A 21,653-nucleotide genomic window follows, 5' to 3' on the forward strand; every position below is an offset into this window, starting at 1 on the left:
AGTCATTTTAAAAAATATGGAGATAAAAGAACAAACGAACACATTTCTGTCCCTTTTCCTGATCAACTCACAAGATTATAGGAGAAGATAGTGCTATTTCTTTAGCTCTTTACAATATTAAAAAAATCCTCCAAAATTTTCTTATTTCAAAATATGATCATGTAGCCAACTTGGGCGATTTGTGGGGCTTCCATTCTGTTTATCTTGGAGATGCTGCCAGAGAATGGTCCCATCTTTGGGATGATTTTGGTATTTGTATGCTGCAGATGCCCAGAAATGGGTTTTGGATTATGGATGTTTTATGCCAGGGATGCAGCATCCTCCCTTCAATTCAGACACAATGGCAGATGAGAAGAGCACACTGAGAATCTCCAAGAGATACATTGAAATGGGATGGGGCATGTCAAGAACACTAACCATTCTGTGAATGGTGACAGCGTGTGCTCACATAGACCCCCTTCATGCTCCACTTCACCTGAACTTTGATAAAGAACATCAACTCTAGCAAGTATACTTCGATGGATGGTGACCTAAATTTCCAACTAATATATTCATGCTCCCATGTCAGATCATGGGACCTCATTAAACAGCTTTTCATTCTGCTTAATGAGCTCTGCTCAGCTGGGAGAGTTAGCCGCTGAGGTGTCCCTGAGCCCAGGGATTTGTCAGACACTAAGGTGGGCTTCCTGGTGGGCTGTGTTTTCAGAAACTTAGGCTCCATTGCATGAAAAGGGCCAAGAGAAACATGACAGAAATACAGCCTCTGATTCCTATCCCCACTCTCTCAAGCAGTACTGAGTACAGACAGCTGATCAATAAATATTCTCTTTAAACTTAAAACTTAGAAGCCTATCAACACTGAGTCGGTTGGGCTGTGGATGTAGCTCAGTGGTTGAGTGTTTGCTTGGCATGAGCCAAGCCCTGGGTTCAATCCCCAATACTGCAAAAAGCAAAACCACATTGAGTTAATTAGGAAAATAGAGAAAAAGAAAACCATTACTTCTAATTTTGCTCCTTTAATAGAGCCATTTGGGTATGAAATGCATCTCTAGTATAAAGTTTTTCAAGTAAATGAACATCCCCCTCTCTAAGGAGAGAAAAATTAATCAATGCTATTGACCCTGGCTTTGGGAATGAAACCAATATCATGGGCAAAATTAAAGGCAAGGAGAAAAACCTCATCCATCTCTGCCTACAGGGCTTTGATTCCAGACCCAGAAAATAGCATAAGCTTTTGCCTTTTTGAATGAAGAATCTCAATACCTTAACCAAGGCGACATGGACTTGTAAAACTGGCAAGAGAAAATGAGAACACAACTACATACTTCACTAAATATATTTCCTGGTCACAGCAAGGAGAAGCAGCAAGCAGTGCCCAGAGGCTTGGAGTCTGCAGGCCCATGCCAGCCCTTGCCCCTGACCAGTCCCTTTATCTCACTTCTCATGCCAAGATGGATCAAGCAGTCGCCAGGTTGGCTGGGCATGGAGCTCCTGTTTATCCCCATGTGGCTGCGTTCATTAGGATAGCCTTAGACATTCCAGGCATGGGCCACATACTGTCTAGCCTCCATTGGACTTTTCCCCTTTTGATCAAACTCTTTTTGGATCCTCTATCCATGCAACAGAGAGGAGTCAATGTTCTACAGCTTTCTTCTCATCGTTTTGAGTGTCTCTCCATAGTTGTAGTAACCTATATTGTAGTCGTAGTAACCTATATAGGCAGAATTCACCAACTTCACATACTCTGTTTTTACTATCCACTCTGTATTTTTCCCTTTCCCCTAAATTCTAGATTTCCTCTCTGAATTCTCATGCGGATCCTTCAAGGTCCTGCAATCATAAGTAGGTGGCACAGCCTGATGCCAGCCCCTGATGCAACCCCACAATGACTGCAATGTCCCTTAAAATTTCATGATGCAGATTTTATATTCTACCATAGATGATATCTATATTTTTTTCATATAGTTAATGTTTTAAGTCACTTTAGAGCTAATTTAGCATCCCCTTCTCACCTTTAAGGAAAAGTGACACTTCATGAAGATGTGTCATGTTTACCTCGAAGCTTCACCTTTTCCTTTAATGCAGCTTCAAACCTTCAGGTGGAACCGAAGGCTCAGTTTGAGAAGTCAAGACTTCTGATTGTTGGCATTGACATATTTGTCATTTATGGAAATGATACTTCTCAAAAGAACCTGAAGACTCATAGTACATAGAATTGTTTGATTTTTCTGGGGCTTGAATTAGATGTGTGAGCACGAATTTCTGGGCTAGGGGTTGGAAGAGTTACCTAGGTGGGGAGCCGTCCAGCATCTACACCTTCATTTAACTTTCTTATTCTCTAGTTGTGTAGTTATGTCAACTGTTGGTAAATGACATTCAAGAAGGTGGATGGTCAGTCATGCACTCTCTTAGCTTCTTCTCAGTCCCATTATATAATAAATATTCTCAGCTAAACCATTTGGCTTGCACCCCACTATTAGATCAATGACTTTCCCTTTATACTGAATGAATCACCCTTCGTGAGCTGGCCCCTGCCGACCCCTCTGACTGTATTTCCTGGCATTCACCCTTCTGAACACTGGACTTTAGCCACCTTGGCCTCCTCGGTGTCCTTGGAACAGGACAGGATGCTCCTGCATACCTGGCTTTGCACTGGCTGCCCCTTCTGCTAATGGCTTCATGCATCACTTTGATCAGGGCTCCTAAATACGCCTACTAGGTAAAAAAAAAAAAAAAAAAAAAGCATTCCTATCACTTTTTAACCTTTTCTTTTACTTTGCTTTCTTTTTGAGCACTTACAGCATTCTGCGTTCATAGTAAATATTTAATATTTATGTGTTCATTATTTGCCTCCCCAACTTAGCACCTTCTCTCTGCTGTAGAGATACTCAGTGAGCGCCTGCTGTCTGATAGAAGCTACATAAATCCCCATAGATGGTAACACTGAACTGCTGTCATCCAACCATGCTGCCAAAGGCCACACAGAGACGGTGCACGTAGAACCAACCTGAAGCGTTGAAGCAATATGTGTCGTAGTGGGAGGTGTTGGAGGTGAGGATGTACACTCCTGTGTTGTTTGCTGCACAGATGGCGTTGGGATGGATCCGGGGAATCACCACGTGGCCTTGTATGAACCCGTACCTGCCACGGAAAAGCAAGAGGTTACTGACCTGCGTGGCTGCCGTGGGAATTTTATAATATCCCATTAAATGACATTTAATGCAGTGTAGCATTTCTTTCAATTCAACCCTAGGGATGTTAGAGGTTTCAACAACTGAGTTATGTGAAATCCCATAATAACATCACAGGAGAGTAAAAGAGATCAACCAGACTAACAGAAACAAAGTTATCTGATTTACAGATCCATGAACAGCCTTTACTTTTTCTTTTTCTGTTTTCTTTCTTTCTTTCTTTCTTTTTTTTTTTTTTTTTTGGTACTAGGGATTGAACCCAGGGATGCTTTATCACTGAGCCACATCCCCAGCCCTTTCATAAATTTTATTTAAACACAGGGTCTCACTGAGTTGCTTAGGGCCTCGCTAAATTGCTGACACTGGCTTTGAACTCACAATCCTTCTGCCTCAGCCTCCTGAGCCGCTGAGATTACAGGCATGTGCACTGTCCCCAGCTATTTTTCTTTCCAAATAAATAAAATTCATGAAAGAAAAAAAAAAAAAACAGCAGTTCCAGACAAAACTTGTGGTCAACTGTGTCAAGTTGGTTGGAACAAGCAGAAGAAAACTGAGTCCCAGGAAAGTGATGAGAGATTCACTCTGGCACTCGATGACCATTATATTTTCCAGAAAAGACCTAAAAAGACCACTCCTAGGATACAGGAAGGGTTGGCTCTTCATTTCAGGGCACAGATTTCATATCTGCCTTATTTCCTCTCCACCACTCTTCTTTCCCAGCTTGACCTTATCCTGAGAGTCCCTCACTTCACACTCCGTTATTCTGAACATGAACCCTTGTTCATATGCCAGTTGCATAGCATGTTTGGTCTCCTGAGGATCCTGTGCACAATTCCACTGCCAGTGGAAATAAATTGACCATCATTAAAATGACAGAAAGAGCAATTAAGGAAGTAGGTAGCAAGGGCTCATTTAGTTAGAGAACATTTCAGACACAGCAAAGGGGTGGTGGTGGGAGGGGATGTTTAACCCTTCTCCCCCTTCCAAGGTGTCTCTGGAAGCATGTTATGTGTCACTGGAGGCCTTTCATTACAGCGTGCAATGCCCAGCCTCTTCCAGCAACATGCTAGTGGCTACATACTCATGACACAAGTTTCCCCCCTCCTCAAATAGCAAATGACTCAAAAAATGAGAATATGTCATTTTCAAGGGAGGGGATGATGGCAGCAGCAGGGCAGAGAGGGAGAAGCTAAATCCAGCAGGTTTCTGAAAATGCAGCGCTGACTAAAGGGCTCTGTGCAGATCCTTTAATCTCTCCTGCCAGGGGAACAGCCCAGAGTGCGTGGCCCTGCAAGATCCATGGAAATATGTGTGAGTTGGAAGTTTCTAAGCACACAGAGCTCATTATGTCTATGTTGCAACGATAGCAAGCATGACTAATTCCTCCTCTGAACCAACAGATTGATTTTTCCAAAGTTTTCTTAGCTGGGGAGGGGGAGTGTCACAATTAAATGTTAATAGGTTTTCATGTATCTGAGTGTTGCTACTGATCAGGGCGGGGCAAGTGAAAGAAGAGTAGCTGCTGAGGTTTTATTCTCACCCGTGAGACTCTGCTATCTGTCCTGTGGCAGGTGTCTGATTCAGAGCTATCTGAGTGAAATTATGGAAAGGAGTTTTGCAACACTTAATACCAGTGACGGGTGAAATGATCTACTGGTTTTACTTTTTTCTTTTTGCTAAATAATACTCCTTGGTGAACCTAACTGCCCACCTCACCCTACCGCATCATGTCACATAGACAAGGAAGTACATCGCTAATGTTCTAGAACACACTCTTGCTTTGTAAATTATTACTGATATTTTCTCATATCATGTTGTCTGTGATTTTTTTTTTTTTTTTTTTGGTACTGGGGATTGAACTCAGTGGTGCTTAACCACCGAGTCACATCCCCAGCCCTTTTTGTATTTTATTTAGAGACAGGGTCTCACTAAATTGATTAAGTTGCTGATGCTGACTTTGAACTTGCAATCCTCCTGCCTCAGCCTCCTGAGCTGCTGGGATTACAGGCATGCACCTCCATGCCTGGATATCTGTGATTTTTATGTGGTGCACTATATACAAGCTGAGGATATTAAAATTGATGTGTGTGTGTGTGTGTGTGTGTGTGTGTGTGTGTGAGAGAGAGAGAGAGAGAGAGAGAGAGAGATGCACAAGGAGGAAAGAAATGTTCAGCAAATCAGTGCAGCATACTTAACTCCCCTCTTCCCTTCAGGAAAACTTAATCACTAAAATCTTGTCCTGGACTCAGACTAAGGAGACCAAATCCTGACTCCTGCGCAAGCTGTGTGATTCAGGAAAAGCTGCGGAATTTACCCAAGCCTCAGTTCTTTATTCATAAAGCCGGGTAGTAAAATCAATCCACAGCATGGTTTAAAGACTAAGTGGAAGATGTAGCAGGGCTTCCAGCACCTCAGCACTCGCTAATGGCCCTGACAACAAGATCTCCTCTTGGTTTCAGCAAATGAGACCACCTTTCCATCTCTCAAAAGACTTGTCTGTATTTCACAGTCAAAGTGCAACTTAGTAAATCCACTGTCTTAGCCTAGTCAAGGCCAAATTTAAACAATTAACCTTGGGTATCCAATAAATGAATTTGCTAATGGGTCTTCTTTCATCTCAGTTTCCGTAGGTACAGGAGAAATCTTCCTCTCTCTGCTCCTTTTACATTCTCCAGACTTAGCTCTATATAGACACAGAGATGTCAAATACATCTGCTCTTTGTTCCAGAGTGTTACTGCTTGGGAGTACTTTCTTCCCTGATGCAAATGTTCTGCATATCATTTGTGTCATTCAGTACAACCACCACTGGCCATTTGTGGCTAGTTGAGCATTTGAAATGTAGCCAGAGTCACTCAAGTTTTCATATTTTTTAAATTTTAATTAATATAAGTAGAAATCAGCCCATGTGGCTAATGGCTACCATATAAGAACCATCATAGACTAAAGATTTTCCCCTTCCATTTTAGGAAAAGAATCTCAGCTACCTCTCATGAGGTGAATGCATGTCTGTACCCAAGGGCAGGGGACAGCAGCATTTAACTTACACTTAGCAGTTTTCATAAAAAGTGCTGCAGCTTGACTTTGCAAAAGCAGCCTGTGTGTATGTGTATGCATTGAAGAGAAAGGGGACCCACTTTTCCGGAATCACAAGCTGGAGTGGAAACTTCAGAGGGTTCACTAACACTACTTTGACCTCTTGTAGTGAAATCAAACCAAACCAGGCACTCCGCTGTGGTTGTCACCATGGCTTGCTCTTCGTGTGCAACCTTGCCGTAATAATTTTAAAAATAAGGCCCCTGGCCATTGTGATCACCTTAGGATAAACGAATAAACTGATTTAAGGAAAGCTCTCCACAGCACTGGGGTCCCTGAGGCATATATTGATGTATCTTAATGGAACATGTGCTAAACTATTTCATGGCTATTTATTGACTTTCTCAAACGAAAGCAACATAAACCCCCCCACACACACACACACACACAGTTTGGGAAACATGCTTTGGGCCAAGTCTGCAGGGCCAAGACTCAACCAGCCACCTATTTATTTTAAACACTGTTATTTGGTTTACGTTTTCTTGTGGTTCCGACAATGATATTGCATGCTTCTTCAAAGCCAGGAGAGCGCTGTGGAAGCACATTACCCAAGAGGATTCCAACCGATATGACCCTTCACGTCTTCCTCAGGCCCCTTTCTCTATGACTCACGAAAGTGCCTTTAGCTGACTTGAAATTCCAGTTGTCAGGCTGGTTTCACATGGACTTGGCCAAATTAATAGGTGGGGCTGACTGGTTAGGTAATAATCCATTCAGCTGCCGGGGAGGGCCCTTCAGTTCTAAGCCCCGTCCCCTGGACCCAGACCACTGGCTTTCCCAGTGGTGGGTGCTGGTCCCTTACCTGCAGGTCTCAAATCCCATGGCTAGAGCCTGTTGCATCTGGGCCATGGTGGGCAGGGTACTGTTGAAAGCCTTGCAGAGGTCAGGTGCCTCCGTCCGAGAGATGCTGTAGCGACCGTTCTTCTCCACATGGAATACACCTGCATAGCGGCAGGTTATATTCAGATCTGTGGGATGAAACAGAAACGTCAGCTCTTTTGCAGACAGACTTTGCATCATTTTAGGGAAGACTCGGGAAATATTCAAATAAACAACTCTATTGACCAGAGCCTTCAAGATTCACTCAGGCACATCAAAACAACATTCCATAAGCTCAAATTTGAGATGAGACATGGGAAATAAAGCACATCATGCTATGGTCCCCCTGGGTTACTACTCAAAAGAATTTTTTTTTTTTCCCAAAAGCATCTGATTTAAAGTAACAAAAATACTCATGGAGACCTCACAAGATTGAAGACAATAATGAAGAAAAACAAGAGTACCACTGAGAAAGCCAGAGCCTTTTGCTGAATGTTCCTCCAGTTTGTTTACTGAACACACCCCCCACATGGAACACCTCTGCATATGTATATGTACACACACAGGGCTGCATAGTGGAAACAGTACCAGATACACAGTCCTATATTGGGGAATCTTGTTTCACCTTAACCTTCAGAGCATTATTGCCACACTCGAGAGTGATTGCCTCCTCACCCATAACCTCCAATACCTTCTGGCTGTACCCAGAACAAAGGTCCTCATCATGGCAAGACCAAAGCTCTCTGGCTCCTGTCTCCTTCTCCAGCCTCAACATGGTTTGCTCTGCTCTAAGCAAAAAGCTTTCCATCAATTCCCTCAGGTACTTTGGCTCCTTAAAACACACACCTGCTTCCCCTCTGCCCGGAATGTCCCATCCTCAGTGATTCGCATGGGTGGTTCATGTTCATCATTCAGAATTTCAACTCTATGACCCCTTCCTCTGGAGTCCTTCCCTGATCACTCGTACCAGCCCCCAGCTTCTCCCTCTCCTTCCGCTGGCTTTTGGGGTCTGCCTAAGAACATGCTCCTCCGTTTGGACATTTGGCTCTTTGTCTGCCTGAAGTGACAGTCTGAAAAGCAAAGGCCTTTCACTTGTTGGCAGCTGTATCTCCAGCATCTGTTAACAGTGCCCCACCGAGAGCAGAGGCTCCTCAGCTGTCTGTCAAATGAAGGAACGACTCCTTGAAATTTCCTCAAAAACACATCTGTAATGTAGTGACAGATCCATGGCCTGCTATTTGTTCCCAAGAATTAATGGCATGGAAAAATGAAGCTCAACTGCTCTCCAGTGGGTAAATGACTGTTTAACACGAAGAATTCTGTGAGTTTTTGTAGATATTACTCTGAAATCTCGGTTGGGAGCTGGAAATCATCCTGGTTCTGCATGATTCTGTGTGTAACAATCTCAAAAGACTTCAAAGGCCTTACTTGAAAACTCATTACTCTTTTGGAAGTCTATTATCCCCAATCTGCACGTGAGTAAACGCCACCCAGAAAAATGAAGTCATTGGAATTGGCCTGGTGAGGTTCCATTCCTTCTGAGCGCTTCCTTGAGACTCGGGGCCAGCCCTTCTCTAGGAGACAATGGACAAATGCCCAGGTGCCACGTAGGGCAGTATTCTGTTAGTTAAGACATAGAATGACAAGTTGGCTTCAAGCCAGACTCCAGGCTTTTCCCTTGGGCAAGTCCAAAGAAAGTTGGGAAAATTGAGGTTCAGATAAATGAGTTGCCTAATAAAATGAATATTTCCCTCTAGAATCATAGGCTTCTCCTGAATCCCAGTTGCTTTATCCTGCCTTTCTGAGCTGACAGCTGTGGGAGAGATCTTTCACAGCAGTCTCCTTAGGTACCCAGCTCCTTTGGGGCTGTGTTGCCTCAACTTCAGCAGAACTCTGAGAGGTAAGTTTTATGTATTATTTATAGGTGAAGAAACCAAAGCTCAGAAAAATTGAACAGCTTCCCCCAATCACCCAGATACTAAATGTTAGAGCTAGAAAACAATCCCAGGTGTGGTTAGCACCAAATGCATGCTTTGAACTGCTTTGTGGGGGTCCTTTTATGTTACTAGAGCAGCTATAGGAAAGGGAGAGGCACACGTGAATGGTTGCTTCATGATGAGAAGGATAGGGTCATTCTTAGGGAGTTGCACAGGTGACAACCAACTGCTCTCCCCTGCTAGAGCCTAAAGGAGGTTCCAAACCCTAGAAATCAGTGTTCAGCAAATAAAAAACAGGAGAACGATTAAAACTCTACATTATCTTCCCTTATTCTGAAAATAGTAAAAGAAATAAGAAGTGGCACTTGAAAAGACATAAGCCAACGTCAGCTGTGTTTTCTTTTGTTTGTGTCATTAGGAAGTGGGTGCTTAAAGGAAAAAAACATCAGGGCTGGGGTTGTGGCTCAGTGGTAGAGTGCTCACCTAGCAGGTGCGAGACCCTGAGTTCGATCCTTAGCACCACATAAAAAAATAAATGAATAAATAAAATAAAGATATTGTGTCCAACTACAATTAAAAAATAAATATATATTTTTAAAAACATCAGAATCAGCGAAATACAAAATATGCTCTTGTGCAGAGTGTTCCTTATCAGGTCTGATGGGTCCCCCCAGACCCCTCCTGCAACACTGGGCTCATGAGGCAATGAGAAGGAGGAGGAAGGAAACACACAGGCCCTTTTGAAATACTATTTGTTTTTACTGACATTTTCACCTTGAGTCTCAGTTGGCCAATCTCACAAAGGGAACCTGTCACTCTGTAACCTTTCCGGGGGCCTTTCCTTGTCCAGCATGCAAAAGAAAAACAAAACATCCCAATCAGCTTCTTGGAGGGGAGGCTGCCAGGGGAGGCCTCCATCAGGTGCCAGGAGAGACAAACTACCTGCTCCTGGCCCAGGTGGCTGCTGTCACTCCCAGGTTAAAAATAAAGTCTGAGGCTAGACAGTGGTTTGGAACCGAATGGCAATTTCTTGCTTATCAAAATCAATTCTAGCTTGCCACCTGGCAGACAGAAGATGTAAATGTAAGAGAAATCATTGCAGGCTGAGATTTTTGAGTAAAATCCCTTGAGCTCCATGTGCAGCACCCAATGTAACTTTATAGTCAGTACCGTCATGCACTGGGTGAGCATGCTGATATGCATGTAAGCCAGTATATAGGCTTGTGGCCAGCCGAGACAGGATGAAACAGAGAACCTCAACCTTCAATTCTGCAAGACTCTGAGGCTTAAACAGGGCCTGATGCATTGTAGGCATCCATACAGAACTACTGAATCGAGGAAGAAATTCTTGGCAAAGTGAAAAATCCCACAGCTTGCATTTATGATAACTCACCAGAAGTTTCCACTCCTAACTCTGATGGCATTCAAACTTTTAGGAATTGTAAAAAGGAAGTCAACTGTCATGAACATTCACAGTCTCTTTCCTGTAAGTCCCTCTTTCCTTAAAAAAGGGACCAAGCCTTCAGGGCTGTATATCACCCAAGCCCTGGCAATTTATGAAGATGTTCCAACAGGCTTCTTTAATACTTATGAAAACCCAAATTATCTCCCTAAAGGATGTTCACAGTACCAACAGCAATAATCATAGCTAATACTTATTATTCACTTATTACATACATACCAGGCACTTTTGTGAGCATTTTACAAGGACTAATTCATTTTATCCTTAAACAACCCTATGAGGTGGTCTATATTTTCATCATCACTTTTCAGATACAGAAACTAAGGCACGGAGCAGGGAAGCTATTAAAAAAAAAAAAACAACAACAACAACAAAAAAAAAAACACCTAAGTTCACAGAGGTTAATAAGAGTGGAGCCAAGACCAAACCTAACCAGCCTGAGCTCCAGGTGCCCACAAACTTTGCCACTGCCCACTCCTCTAACCTTGAGCTAGGCCATTTTTTTTTTTAACTTCTAACCTCATCAAGGCATAGTTGACAATAGTCCCAAGACTTAAGTAGCATTAAAGTAAGGGTCACATTTGAGCCTCGTGGACCACAGAACATCTCTGGATAGGGTGGCAGTGTCCATGGCAATGGTGCTGGCCATACTGCCAACACGGCAGGAAGGACTCCTGAGATATTTTCAGGTGTCTTCTGGGAAACAAAGAGTGGATTCAGGATCCACTCTGACTCGAGAAGTGAATGTTGAGTGGCTGATTGCATCTCTCCAACAAGCCTCTGCCAACTGGAAATAGAGTTAGGTTTTCCATTGAACCCTCGAGTCTCCAATAAATCTCTTGAATCATGTAAGGAATAAACTGTCCCAAGCCCCCCTTCCCCCTACACACACACACTCTGAGAGATGGAATAGGCCCAGTGGAAAACATTGACTCTTTGAGGCCACTTTCAGATTCAGAGGGAAGGCTCCACAATGACACCCAACCTGCAGAATGCTCATTACAGGAGCCTCATCCACCCAGGTGGGCTTGTGACCTGTCAGGAAGACCAAGGGAAGGAGCTCTTCCAGAGAGAATCCACAGCCTATAGAGCCCAATTCCAGCCCTGCACCCACTGAGGGTTCATGGTTCAGCTTACTTGGGACCCGGCCAAAGCTGCTTGGGGCTCAGATCTTTCCTTCGCAGCTAGTTTGTTACTTAATGCCTCAGATGCTCAGCCTCCTCTTTGATGGGATGACAATACCAACCTCTCAGTGTTTGAGGGACTATTTTGTGACACATGTTAAACGCTTGATATGGGGCTTGGCAATGGATATTGCAACTTATTATCTGCCTTAAGTACTTTAGCTAACTCAAATATCATAAAAATTCTATGAGGTAGGCACTACTCTCAAATCCATTTTTAGGAAAGGAGGAAATTGAGCCCCAAAGTGGTAAAGTAAATGGTCCAAAGTCATCCAAGTGGGAGGGCTGGAACGCTATCCTGGCTCCTGTTTAAATTTATCATCACTTGATAAGCCACAGATGACCAGTAACACCACTAATCTTATCCATAGCTTCCCCTAAGCTTCAGAACAAGAAAAATAAATCTCACTAATAAAATCACCCACACACATTTCAAAACTTTTGCCTACATTGTGGAGCCTGTGAGAAATAAGCTTCTTGGTCCCGTCTAGTCATTTCCCAAGTGGTAGAAAATCACAAGCAACATCTTCGAGGAGGAAATTATTGTGTAATTTTCACTCAGGTTGATATTATCTACATCTTGCCAAACTTGCTTAAGAGGCAAGTGGAAGTATTCACACAGCTAGAGAGTGACAGAGCTGGGTGACAAGAGGTGTTCCACCTGGAATCCAGAGGCTGGTCTTCAAGGGCTCTGTGAACCCGTGGGGCTGTGTGTAAGACTGGGTGTGTGTGAACTCATGGGCACAGGTGATTTGATGGTGTACTGTCCCTGGGTCTCAGGAGTTTCTCAAAGAAGTCTGTGTCAGAACCCAGTAAAGAGTATAACAAATTGTTATCTTTGGTCATCAGGAATTCAAGGATTCTGGAATTTTGCAAATCCCTGCGGGCTTCACGACAGCTAGGACTATCTCTCTCTTCCTACCATTATCTACCCAGTACTCCAAAAGCTGTCTGGGGCAAGCAAATGAGAACAAATGAATGAATAGATGAGTGAGTGAATGAATGAATATGAATGAATGCCCCCCCCCCGCCACAAACAGGACAAGCAGACTCAGGAGGTACAAGAAGGATATCTCTCTGATCCCTTCCCTACATATATCTAAACTCACTTGTGGGGCTTTGATAAGAATTGCCTATTGGGCCCTAAACATGTCTTTAGTCTGAAACATTTGCTCTTTTCCTTGAGAGCAAATGTTTCCAACACCCATTTTCCGTTCTGTAACTGGCTTTACCTGTCTGAACTTTCCAGCCATATTCTCCAACAAGGGTACAGCTCAAGTACCATTACAGGGCCGTTGCTGGGGCCAGACCTCCCGAAAAAGAGGATGTCAACAGTGCAGGCCCTAAGAAGACCTCAGGAAGAAGACATGCCACCATACTGTGCCCAAAGAGAGAGGGTGACTTCTCCACACCTCACTTCTCTAGGTAGCCCTAAATGAAGGATTTTTTTCTCTAAGGAGTCAACCAAATGTGCCTGGTCCCTGTCTGTCATCTCCGCAGGAGGGATGAGGTAGAATTAGGTATCTTCCTCCTAATTGGGTTATGGAATCAGCTATGTGTGTTGCTTTATCTTAAAGGTGAGAGTCAGACCCGTTGTGGCGACTCAATGACTTATCTAATTCCCACGCTCACTTATCACAGACCAGGAGTGATAACATCGGAAGGTGTAGACATTATCTATTCTGGTTTGAAAGTTTTCAACATTTTACACTAAATAACTCATTTTCTTCCCGTGAAGACGCAATGGGCACTTTCATGATCCCCATTTTTCTTCTGAGTTTACCTATTCATGGAGAAGTCACCGGTTCAGTCCCTGGTAGAGTCAGGTTTCAGACCCGGCTGGTCTGGCTGATCCCTTCACAGTGTTCAATGGCAGCTCATGCATGGGACAGATTCTAAAACTAGAAAAGCCCCCACCTATTCTCCACGTGGTTTTTAAAGTGTTGGGAGGTGATCATTAAAAGAGAGCTCAAGAGAGAACAACTTGAGCTTATGGGATATCATTTAAGAACAGACTTCCCTTGATTCTGGACCATAAGGCTTCAAGGGCAAGGCCTTCGCCCAAGGGCCTGGTGAGGCTTCAGTGGAAAACAACCTCACTCATGGAACATCCACCCTCTCCCAGGGGGAGAAGTTCTACAGTCCTAATGCTCACTGGCTTTCCGACAGTAAGTCAGCTACCTTGCTCTGTTCCTGCCCTTTGGCCTTCCCATGGCGTCTTTGGGAATTGAGAGTCCAATCCTAGCTACAGCCCTCAAGCCACTTGCCATTTACAGCCTAAGTGCTCTAGTCACAGTCAGGCAGAGCTATGGGGAGAGGACCTTGGGATTCAGAGTGAGCCCAGCACTGGGTTGCCACACCATGTTACCCTTTTTAAGATGTCGACTGCCCAACCCAAAGGTCTAGACAGATCAACTTTAGGCTCCAGGCTGATGGAGCTGGAACCTGGCACCCAACTTTAGGCCGACTGCATCCAACTTGACGGGACTCCTGGGAGTCAAGCCACACCAACCTCTTGGGCAGTGGCAGCCCCAGGCACTGGTGAGCTCGCCACACTTTTCACCTTTATAGGAGGGAATCACTAAAAAGCCAGGATTCTGTTTCTGTCTTCTGATTTGTGCAGCTTGTGTCCGAAATGGAAGATGATGCAACTCAGAAACCTAAGTGAGCTGATTCTGACTGGACGTGGGGAGGGAAAAGGCCAAATATGTTTTAAAGCATTATTGCTGCTTAGATCTTCCATGTTTAGAGCCAGGAAGAACAACAGAGAGACAAGAGAAAATTAAATCAAGAATGACTGAGCATGGTTTCCCACCCAGTTGTGAGAAAAGCAGAACCTCAGGGGACCATAACTGCAGATTCCTGACTCCTGGTCCAGGGCTCTTGCCACCAAAATCTCTGTTCTAAGAGGTTCGAGTAAGCTGATCCCAATAAAGCCACAGCCCTGCTGTCTTAACAGGACATGAAGAAGTCTTTCTGTTCTTCATCCGTTTGATGTTTTCAAAGTCCAGAAGTCTCCCTCTGGGAATCTTTTGACTCTTTCGAGCTATTACAGCCCCTGCTGCCACCCAGGCCTGCCCGTCCAGGAGGCTGGCAGCCTTTCTGCTGCCCCCATGCCACTTGCTCCCATCTCCTGACGCCCATGTGATGGGCACTTAGTGAAAGGAGATATTGTTCAGCATCTGTTTCCAAATGAGGCCAAAATCACACTTGGTGGCCGAGTCGCCTTGGGCTGTCCAGACCATGAGTCTCGAGTGACTCAGTCTCTCCCGGAATTGCCCTGGAGGTGGATGAGGGTTTAATGAGCAGAGAAAACAGTCATACACAATCATACCAGGGGAATTTCCTCCAGAATGTGTTCTGGGTTGCTTTCAACTGAGCCATTCATCTCCTGGTACTCAGAGAAGAAAGTTGTCCCAACTTCTTGGCTAAAGCCCCAGGTCCCTTGGCCTCTTGTCTGTGGAGCATGGAAACTGTCATGGCAGCCAAATCTGAACCAGTAGAGCCCACCATATCTCCACTCTATCAGAGAACTTTACAAATGGTTCTCTCAACTGTTTTCCTCTAGCTCTTCAGCCAAGGCCTCCACATAACCAACCTAACACACAATCTAGAAAAATATTGGGCTGCTTTCCTCGCCTCAAGTGCAATTATGGGACTTGGATACTGAAAGCCTGCTGAGGCCCCCACTCGTGAGCCTGAGTCCACAGTCTTCCTGACAAAGGACATTACGTGCCCTGAATGGTTGCCTCCGTGCACAAGAATTCTGTTAAGGCTAAGTGGTCCTTACAGAGCCAATCTCCAGGAAGACAGATGACGGAAAGAAACCACAGTGTGTACCTTGTGTGTCGCCATGGCAATCAGGAAATCCACTGTCGTCAAAACCTTTGTTTTCTTCTTTTTTGGATCTTATTGATTTAGCAAATTGACTAGCACAAACCCAGGATGTGGTCAATAATCTCAGAAGGCATCTCAGGGACCACATAGGGGTTTTCCTGTTCTACATAGAAAAAGGATCATTCCCCTTTTTTTTATAATTATATATTTTTTTCTGGGTAGTTACAGTGACTGCCACATCATCTAATTTGTACCCAGTTTCTTTTCAGGTCTGCAGCCAGAACTTTAAAGAAATAGTTAGCTGTAGATGGAGAGAAGTACCTTGTGAGAGTCGAGAAAAAGGAGAAACTATTACTCACAGGTAATAACTGCATTTCAGGGGTGATTAATAGGTCACCGACGTGCTGATGAGCCAGGGGCTCTATCTGGGAGTAGGATGCACTGATTCTAGCCTAAATCCTGTTAATTATAAGCTACATGACCTCGAGTAACTCACAGTAGCTCCTCTGGGCACACCTAATCTTCCTGCCTCCCAGGATGAAATAAGAAGTTAGGAAATCCTTGGAGCTTGTAGGAAAAAAATGGGGAGGGTAACTATGCATGCTTGGGACAGTATGAAAATCTCAGAAAGCTTCTCAAAAATCACATATGAATTGAAACCCATTAAGTCTCACCCTCTGCTGAATGGAACTGATCAAAGTGTGGCAGATAGTCTTGCCATCTCGGAGTTTCCTTTGCCAATTATGAAGCACTTTCATATCCAAAAGAAGCCCTATACAATCCAGAGGGTAGAAGCAATGGGCTCGTTTTACAAATGGAGAAATAGGATTAGGAGACTTAACATCTTACAGAGTTTGAAGAACCCAGGTGTCAATGCAGATTCCCCAGGTCCCCTGGATTTCCCCATTACCTCCTGGGGCTGCTGCCCTTTTGCCTTGGTTTGTCCACAGGCTAAAGGGAGCAGTAACTGCACTCAGAGAGGATAGTGACAATTTTCAGACTTTCTTCCCCTCCCCACCACGATGTATCCGGCAGAACTACATGATGTATCAGCTGCTCATTCTCCCCCAGTGCCCACATTACCCACCAAGGTCTGGCTACTCCCTAGGAGGCAACATGGACCAATCTAGAAATCAGTGCAGTAGGGACCAACCATAGCCATGATGTTGATTATCAGGAAGTCCTGCAATGCACCAGGAGGGTCAGTCATGGCTATGAAAAGAGATGGTCAAGCAATTTGCACAGGGTCTATGGTCAAAGGTAGCAGCTCTCAGGAAATGCATCCTGCAAACATGCTGTGGGGGTGATGTAGTCTTAGCATTTTATTTTTATATTTCTCCTTACCATATCAAAATAAAAAGTCTTTGCAACTTACGGTTATAAAGATAAAGATTATCCTTCCTTCACTAGGCAGAAAGGAGAGAGCCAAGTCTGAGTTTCCAATCTACTCTATGGGGACTGGACCTGGGCGAACAGTGGGCTTGACAAGATTTATAGAATCAGAAACTCAACTAAGCCATTTTGTTCTTTAAGACAGAGCCACACCTAGTGGAGGGGAGAAAGGCCACCCCTAGTTCCTATGGGGCCTAGCTTTATCACACAGTCCACAGCATCTCCAATCTTGATTGTCTTTCCTCTTGCCTTTTTTTTAGTCTCTTTTCCAGTGAGAAAGAGAGGATTCTGGAATGTATGGTGCTGCTCCTATGTGGCAATGTGGTCCAGGTGTCTAACCAGATGTTATTCCACATAATTCTCAGAGCAGCCTTGAAATGAGTGAGGTTCACAGCACAACTGGATCCCACTAGGTAAGTGGCCAAAGGCAGGAGTCAGACTCCAGAACGACACACCATCTCCGACAGGAGTCAGTCAAGACTTGGTTCATCAAAGCCACAGCTGTCTGCTTGGAAAGCACAGAAGCTCACACTGGGGACTTGAAATCCAAGAGAACTACAGGGCAGAGGGTATGGTTGGGACAAGGGGGTCCTGACAGCTCCTACAGTGAGCCCCTGGCTGGGTTTCTCAGTCACATTAATACTAACGGAGCATCAACTATGCATCCAGCTCTCGGCAAGGGACACCACATATTTTATCTAACTCAAACCCCCAAATAGTTATAGAAAGTAAACACAATTCTATCACTAATTCTTTTTTACAGGTGACAAAACTGAGGCTGAGAGAGGCTAAGAAAACTGTCCAAAGTTGCACTGTAAGGGGTCAGGAGACTCCTCCCTTCCTTTTTAGCCACCACATGTCAACACCTCTATTAACTGCTGCAGTTTGAACAATGTTGAGTTAATATTCCAGTAACCGACAATACAACTGATTACTACCTTCTCCTTCCAGTGGGTAGCTAAGGGACCAAAAGAGATAGGGAGACTTTCCTAGAAAATGTCAGCCCTGCACTGGGACTTGAGGCCTGTGCCCAAATAGGATTGACTCTCTAGGGACCTAGATTCTTATCTTGATGAATGGATTGGATTTCTGTCTGGCTGGGGTAGTGGACCAGTCAACGGCTCTGCTCTTCTCATGACAGACGGGATCTAGTTCAGATATTCCTCAGACTGATGCTTTTTAAGCCTCTACCCCCCACTTCCATCATTTCAACTCATAGATAGGACAATGTCAGTCATTCTCCATTGGGTACTAGATGCCTATCATCCACGTGGCCTCTTTGCCTGTCACTCAAAAAGGCTCATGCTAACATAAGTGAGTTGATACACTTTTATAGAAATAACCATGATTTCGTTTCAGGTTTATAAGAAAACTAAGTCATTCATAAACCTTGACACTGGGTTGCCAATAGGACTTTATCTATAGTTTACTGATAACCAATTCTGAGCTAAGATGGGTTAAAAAAGAATAAAATTTATGTTTTGGGGTTATCCCTTTTCCTCTTCAATTATGTCAATGGGAAAGTGATGTGGCTACAAAAATATTTACTTGACTTGCGACAACGGAGCATTTCAAGTGGCTAAGTGGAGTTCTAGATTTTCATTGATTCTGAACTTGGAAGCTCAGAAAGTGCCAGGTGATATTTTAATAACCCAATCTCTCTCTTCTCATTTTCTGTCAAGTGCTTCAGTGAACAGGGATGTGTGTGTGTGTGTGTGTTTGTGTGTGTGTGTGTGTGTGCGTGCAGCACGTGTGTACATGTGTGCACACACATGAGAAGCAAGAGCTCTGTTCCCAGTGCAATGACTCTGCTGTTGCTCGTTGCTCAGATGCTTTCGAGAGATACACAAACATTTCAAAGCAGGAGTGCCTGGATTGTGGGAATAGTTCAAAAATCTGGGCCAAGAGATTTCCAGGATTAGTACAGTTCCAATCGCCCTGTGCACGAAGAGCATGTAATTCATACCTCTTCCTGAGCTTTCAATCTGGGACATCCTATCTGTAACAGCAGATGCCAGTCTCAAATGCCAAGCTTCAGAGAACTTGTTGCTGACAAGCTTTTAAATCCAGTTCTAGCTGTGGGGTTTGGACCAAAGTCTTTACCCTTTATTGCATGCTCAGCTCGAGTGGGCCAAACATAACTGCCTGATTTTAAGGAACATGACTTCAAATGATCCTTCTGTGAAGCTGTTGAAGAAAATAAGGTGTTGATTTGCCCTCAAATAAATGGCCATGAACATGACAAGGGACCACACCCAGTAATGGCTCATTCTTTCACCGCACTGGAACTGAGTTCTAGAAATCTCTGGGTGAGAACAAATGGGCTTCTTCCTGTGAAATCTGTGCCTCCAGAAGCATCAGGAGCCCATTGGGCATGGCATAAGGTGTCAAGTCACACCATCTTCCATATGTGGGCTATGAGCCAGCTATGACCCTAGATGCTGGGGATACAGATACCATCCCTGCCCTCAAAGAGTGAGGACATAGACGGTAAACAGACAAGTGGCCAATCTGTGAATGAGGTCATTTCTGGTACTGATGTGACAGAGAATGACAGGGACTGCATGGACCGGTGGTCAGTGTGGTCTGATGCTCACTCTTCTGGGAAATCATGGGCATATTTTATGTATTTATTATGGGGTTTGGGGTGGATCAGATATCTGGTAAAAGGAGCCCCGCCCCCATACACAGATTAAATGAGATTTGGAAGTCACCTTTGCCTTGCACATAAAGAGATGTCCTTGGAGTTTGAACTCATCAGGGTACACAAGCAGGAATTGGAAGGAAAAGGCTATGACAACTAAATGGACTGACCTTGGGGACAAGAGTTTCATTTGGATCATATGCTGAGTACAGGGAGTGAAAGGAGGGCTGTGTCTGCCCCTTCTGGTCTTAGCCTGAAAGTCAAGGGTACTCCATTCAGGCAGAGAGTTCCCAAAGACCCCAACAGGGTGACACTGAGATGTGTCACTCCCAAGCCCTCTAACGCCTTCCAAGGACCTCGTGGGCCCTGGGCATCTGTGCCATTCATTATTTCACAGTAACTGGCGACTGCAGTGTCACCCGCATGGTATTTATTGTAAGATCATAACGGCTGAGGTCGTCTTTGGAAAGATGGGTCCTAGACTCAGCTCTGGGATGTGAAGCATGCCGTGATTTCTTAGCCTTTACGTTTCAGTTTCTTCATTGGGAAAGGGAAAGTCATGCCTTTCTCTCCTGGGCTGCTTTTAAGGATTACGTGAAAAAATGCATCTAAAGCCCTTGGCAAAGTATCTGAATCTTAGAAAAGCACTTGGTACTTGATAGCTATTAGCCAACCATCTCAGAGATTAAAGGGTACTCAAGGCAGCCTGGATCGGGAGTGCCTCTCAGGCTAACTTAATTCTTGATTAACTGGTCGGTTGCTTACTGTATCCTTGGTCACAGCCCTTGGAGACCTCCAGCACTCCAGCTAACTAGGGTTCAGGAGCCTAATTTTCCAGATGCAGTCTATATAATATGTGAAAGAGACAGACTGATAGAAACAACACGACAATTTAGAGGGAGAGGCATAAAACGTCTACCTATAAAACTCAAGGAAAGACCTGCCACAAGTGGTATTAACCCATGGAACTAAAGCAGGTCCCCCTTGGGACCAAGACTTATTCACCTTCACATCCCAGAGTCCCACACACAGTATGATACCCAATAAATGTCTCTTTTTTTAAGTGGGAAAAATATTAATTTGAATTCCCAGTGACGCGGGGGGGTTTGGTGTCAAGCTGCTTACTGAGAAGCTGCAAGCACTTGGAGGAGTCACTTGGCCTCCCTGGGTCTCGGTTTCTTCATCAGACAAGCCAGCGGTTGGATTTGATGGCCTCTAGGTCTCACCTACCTCCCAGCCTCTGAGAGAAGCCTGTGTTTCCTCCTAACTTACCCTCCAAATACGTCAGGAACCCAAAGGGCTCCCTCTTACCCCGTGGGACAGTGGCATTTCACTGTATCCAGGTGGCTATGGCACAGAGGATGGCCAGGCTGGGTATTCTGGCCAGTAAAAAGAAAGAATAGACAAAAGGAGAGAGAGAGAGAGAGAGAGAGAGAGAGAGAGAGAGAGAGAGCACGCCTTACTCTCAGAGGACACCAAACAAAGTCTCTGAGCCCAGATGACACCAAACAAAGTCTCTGAGCCCAGAGGCCTACTGCTGGCCTCTTGGATGCTGGAGGGAACGAGTGGTTTCTATTAAGAGGCGGGCACACAATGACTGATTTCCTCAGAGAGGCTCTTTCTCAATTACTGCAAACACCACCAGTGCTCCTTGTGGTGCATTTGGGGCCAATTCAAAGCATTCTTCCTCCTCTGGTGCTGCTGAGCAGACGGCCCCTCCAGTGGCCCCCTGATCTTTGGTGGTCCCGGAGGCCCCACAGCCCTGGGAAGAGTCTGCAGAGGGAAGTTCCCATCACCTCCTATCCCAGAGACGCTGGCCAGTTTACATCATGTCAAGTCTCTTTAATTCTCTAGGAGCCCAGAAAAAAAAAAAATCAAAATTCTTAGAAAAAGAGATCCTTGAGTTTTCAAGGCCTCCCTCCAAGCTCTGGGATTGAAAGATGAGTTTTCACCCCATGGAGCTGGGTGGGAACTCGTAGTGTAATGTGGACAGGGAGAAGGTCCCTCTGAATTCAATTCCAGGCCTGTACACAAGAGCTGAGCCATCTGAGGCAAGCACTTCCCCTCTGTGAGCCCAAGTTGCTCAGCCTGTA

General features: G+C 44.6%; 1 protein-coding gene across 10 annotated transcripts in view; it reads right to left on the bottom strand.

The window, feature by feature from the left end:
- The window catches only part of Cd44 (CD44 molecule (IN blood group)), an 84,204-nt gene that overhangs the window by 43,472 nt on the left and 19,079 nt on the right, over positions 1-21,653 (bottom strand). For all 10 annotated transcript variants that reach the window (XM_005327405.5, XM_078046236.1, XM_078046237.1 and 7 more), the window contains exons 2-3: positions 7,088-7,253; positions 3,008-3,141 (exon numbers count right to left, since the gene is read on the bottom strand). In XM_005327405.5, the coding sequence (XP_005327462.2) occupies positions 3,008-3,141; positions 7,088-7,253 (300 nt within the window). The remainder of the gene's footprint in view (positions 1-3,007; positions 3,142-7,087; positions 7,254-21,653) is intronic.

This window comes from Ictidomys tridecemlineatus, chromosome 4 (assembly GCF_052094955.1).
Source record: "Ictidomys tridecemlineatus isolate mIctTri1 chromosome 4, mIctTri1.hap1, whole genome shotgun sequence".
Classification (NCBI taxonomy): Eukaryota; Metazoa; Chordata; class Mammalia; order Rodentia; family Sciuridae; genus Ictidomys; species Ictidomys tridecemlineatus.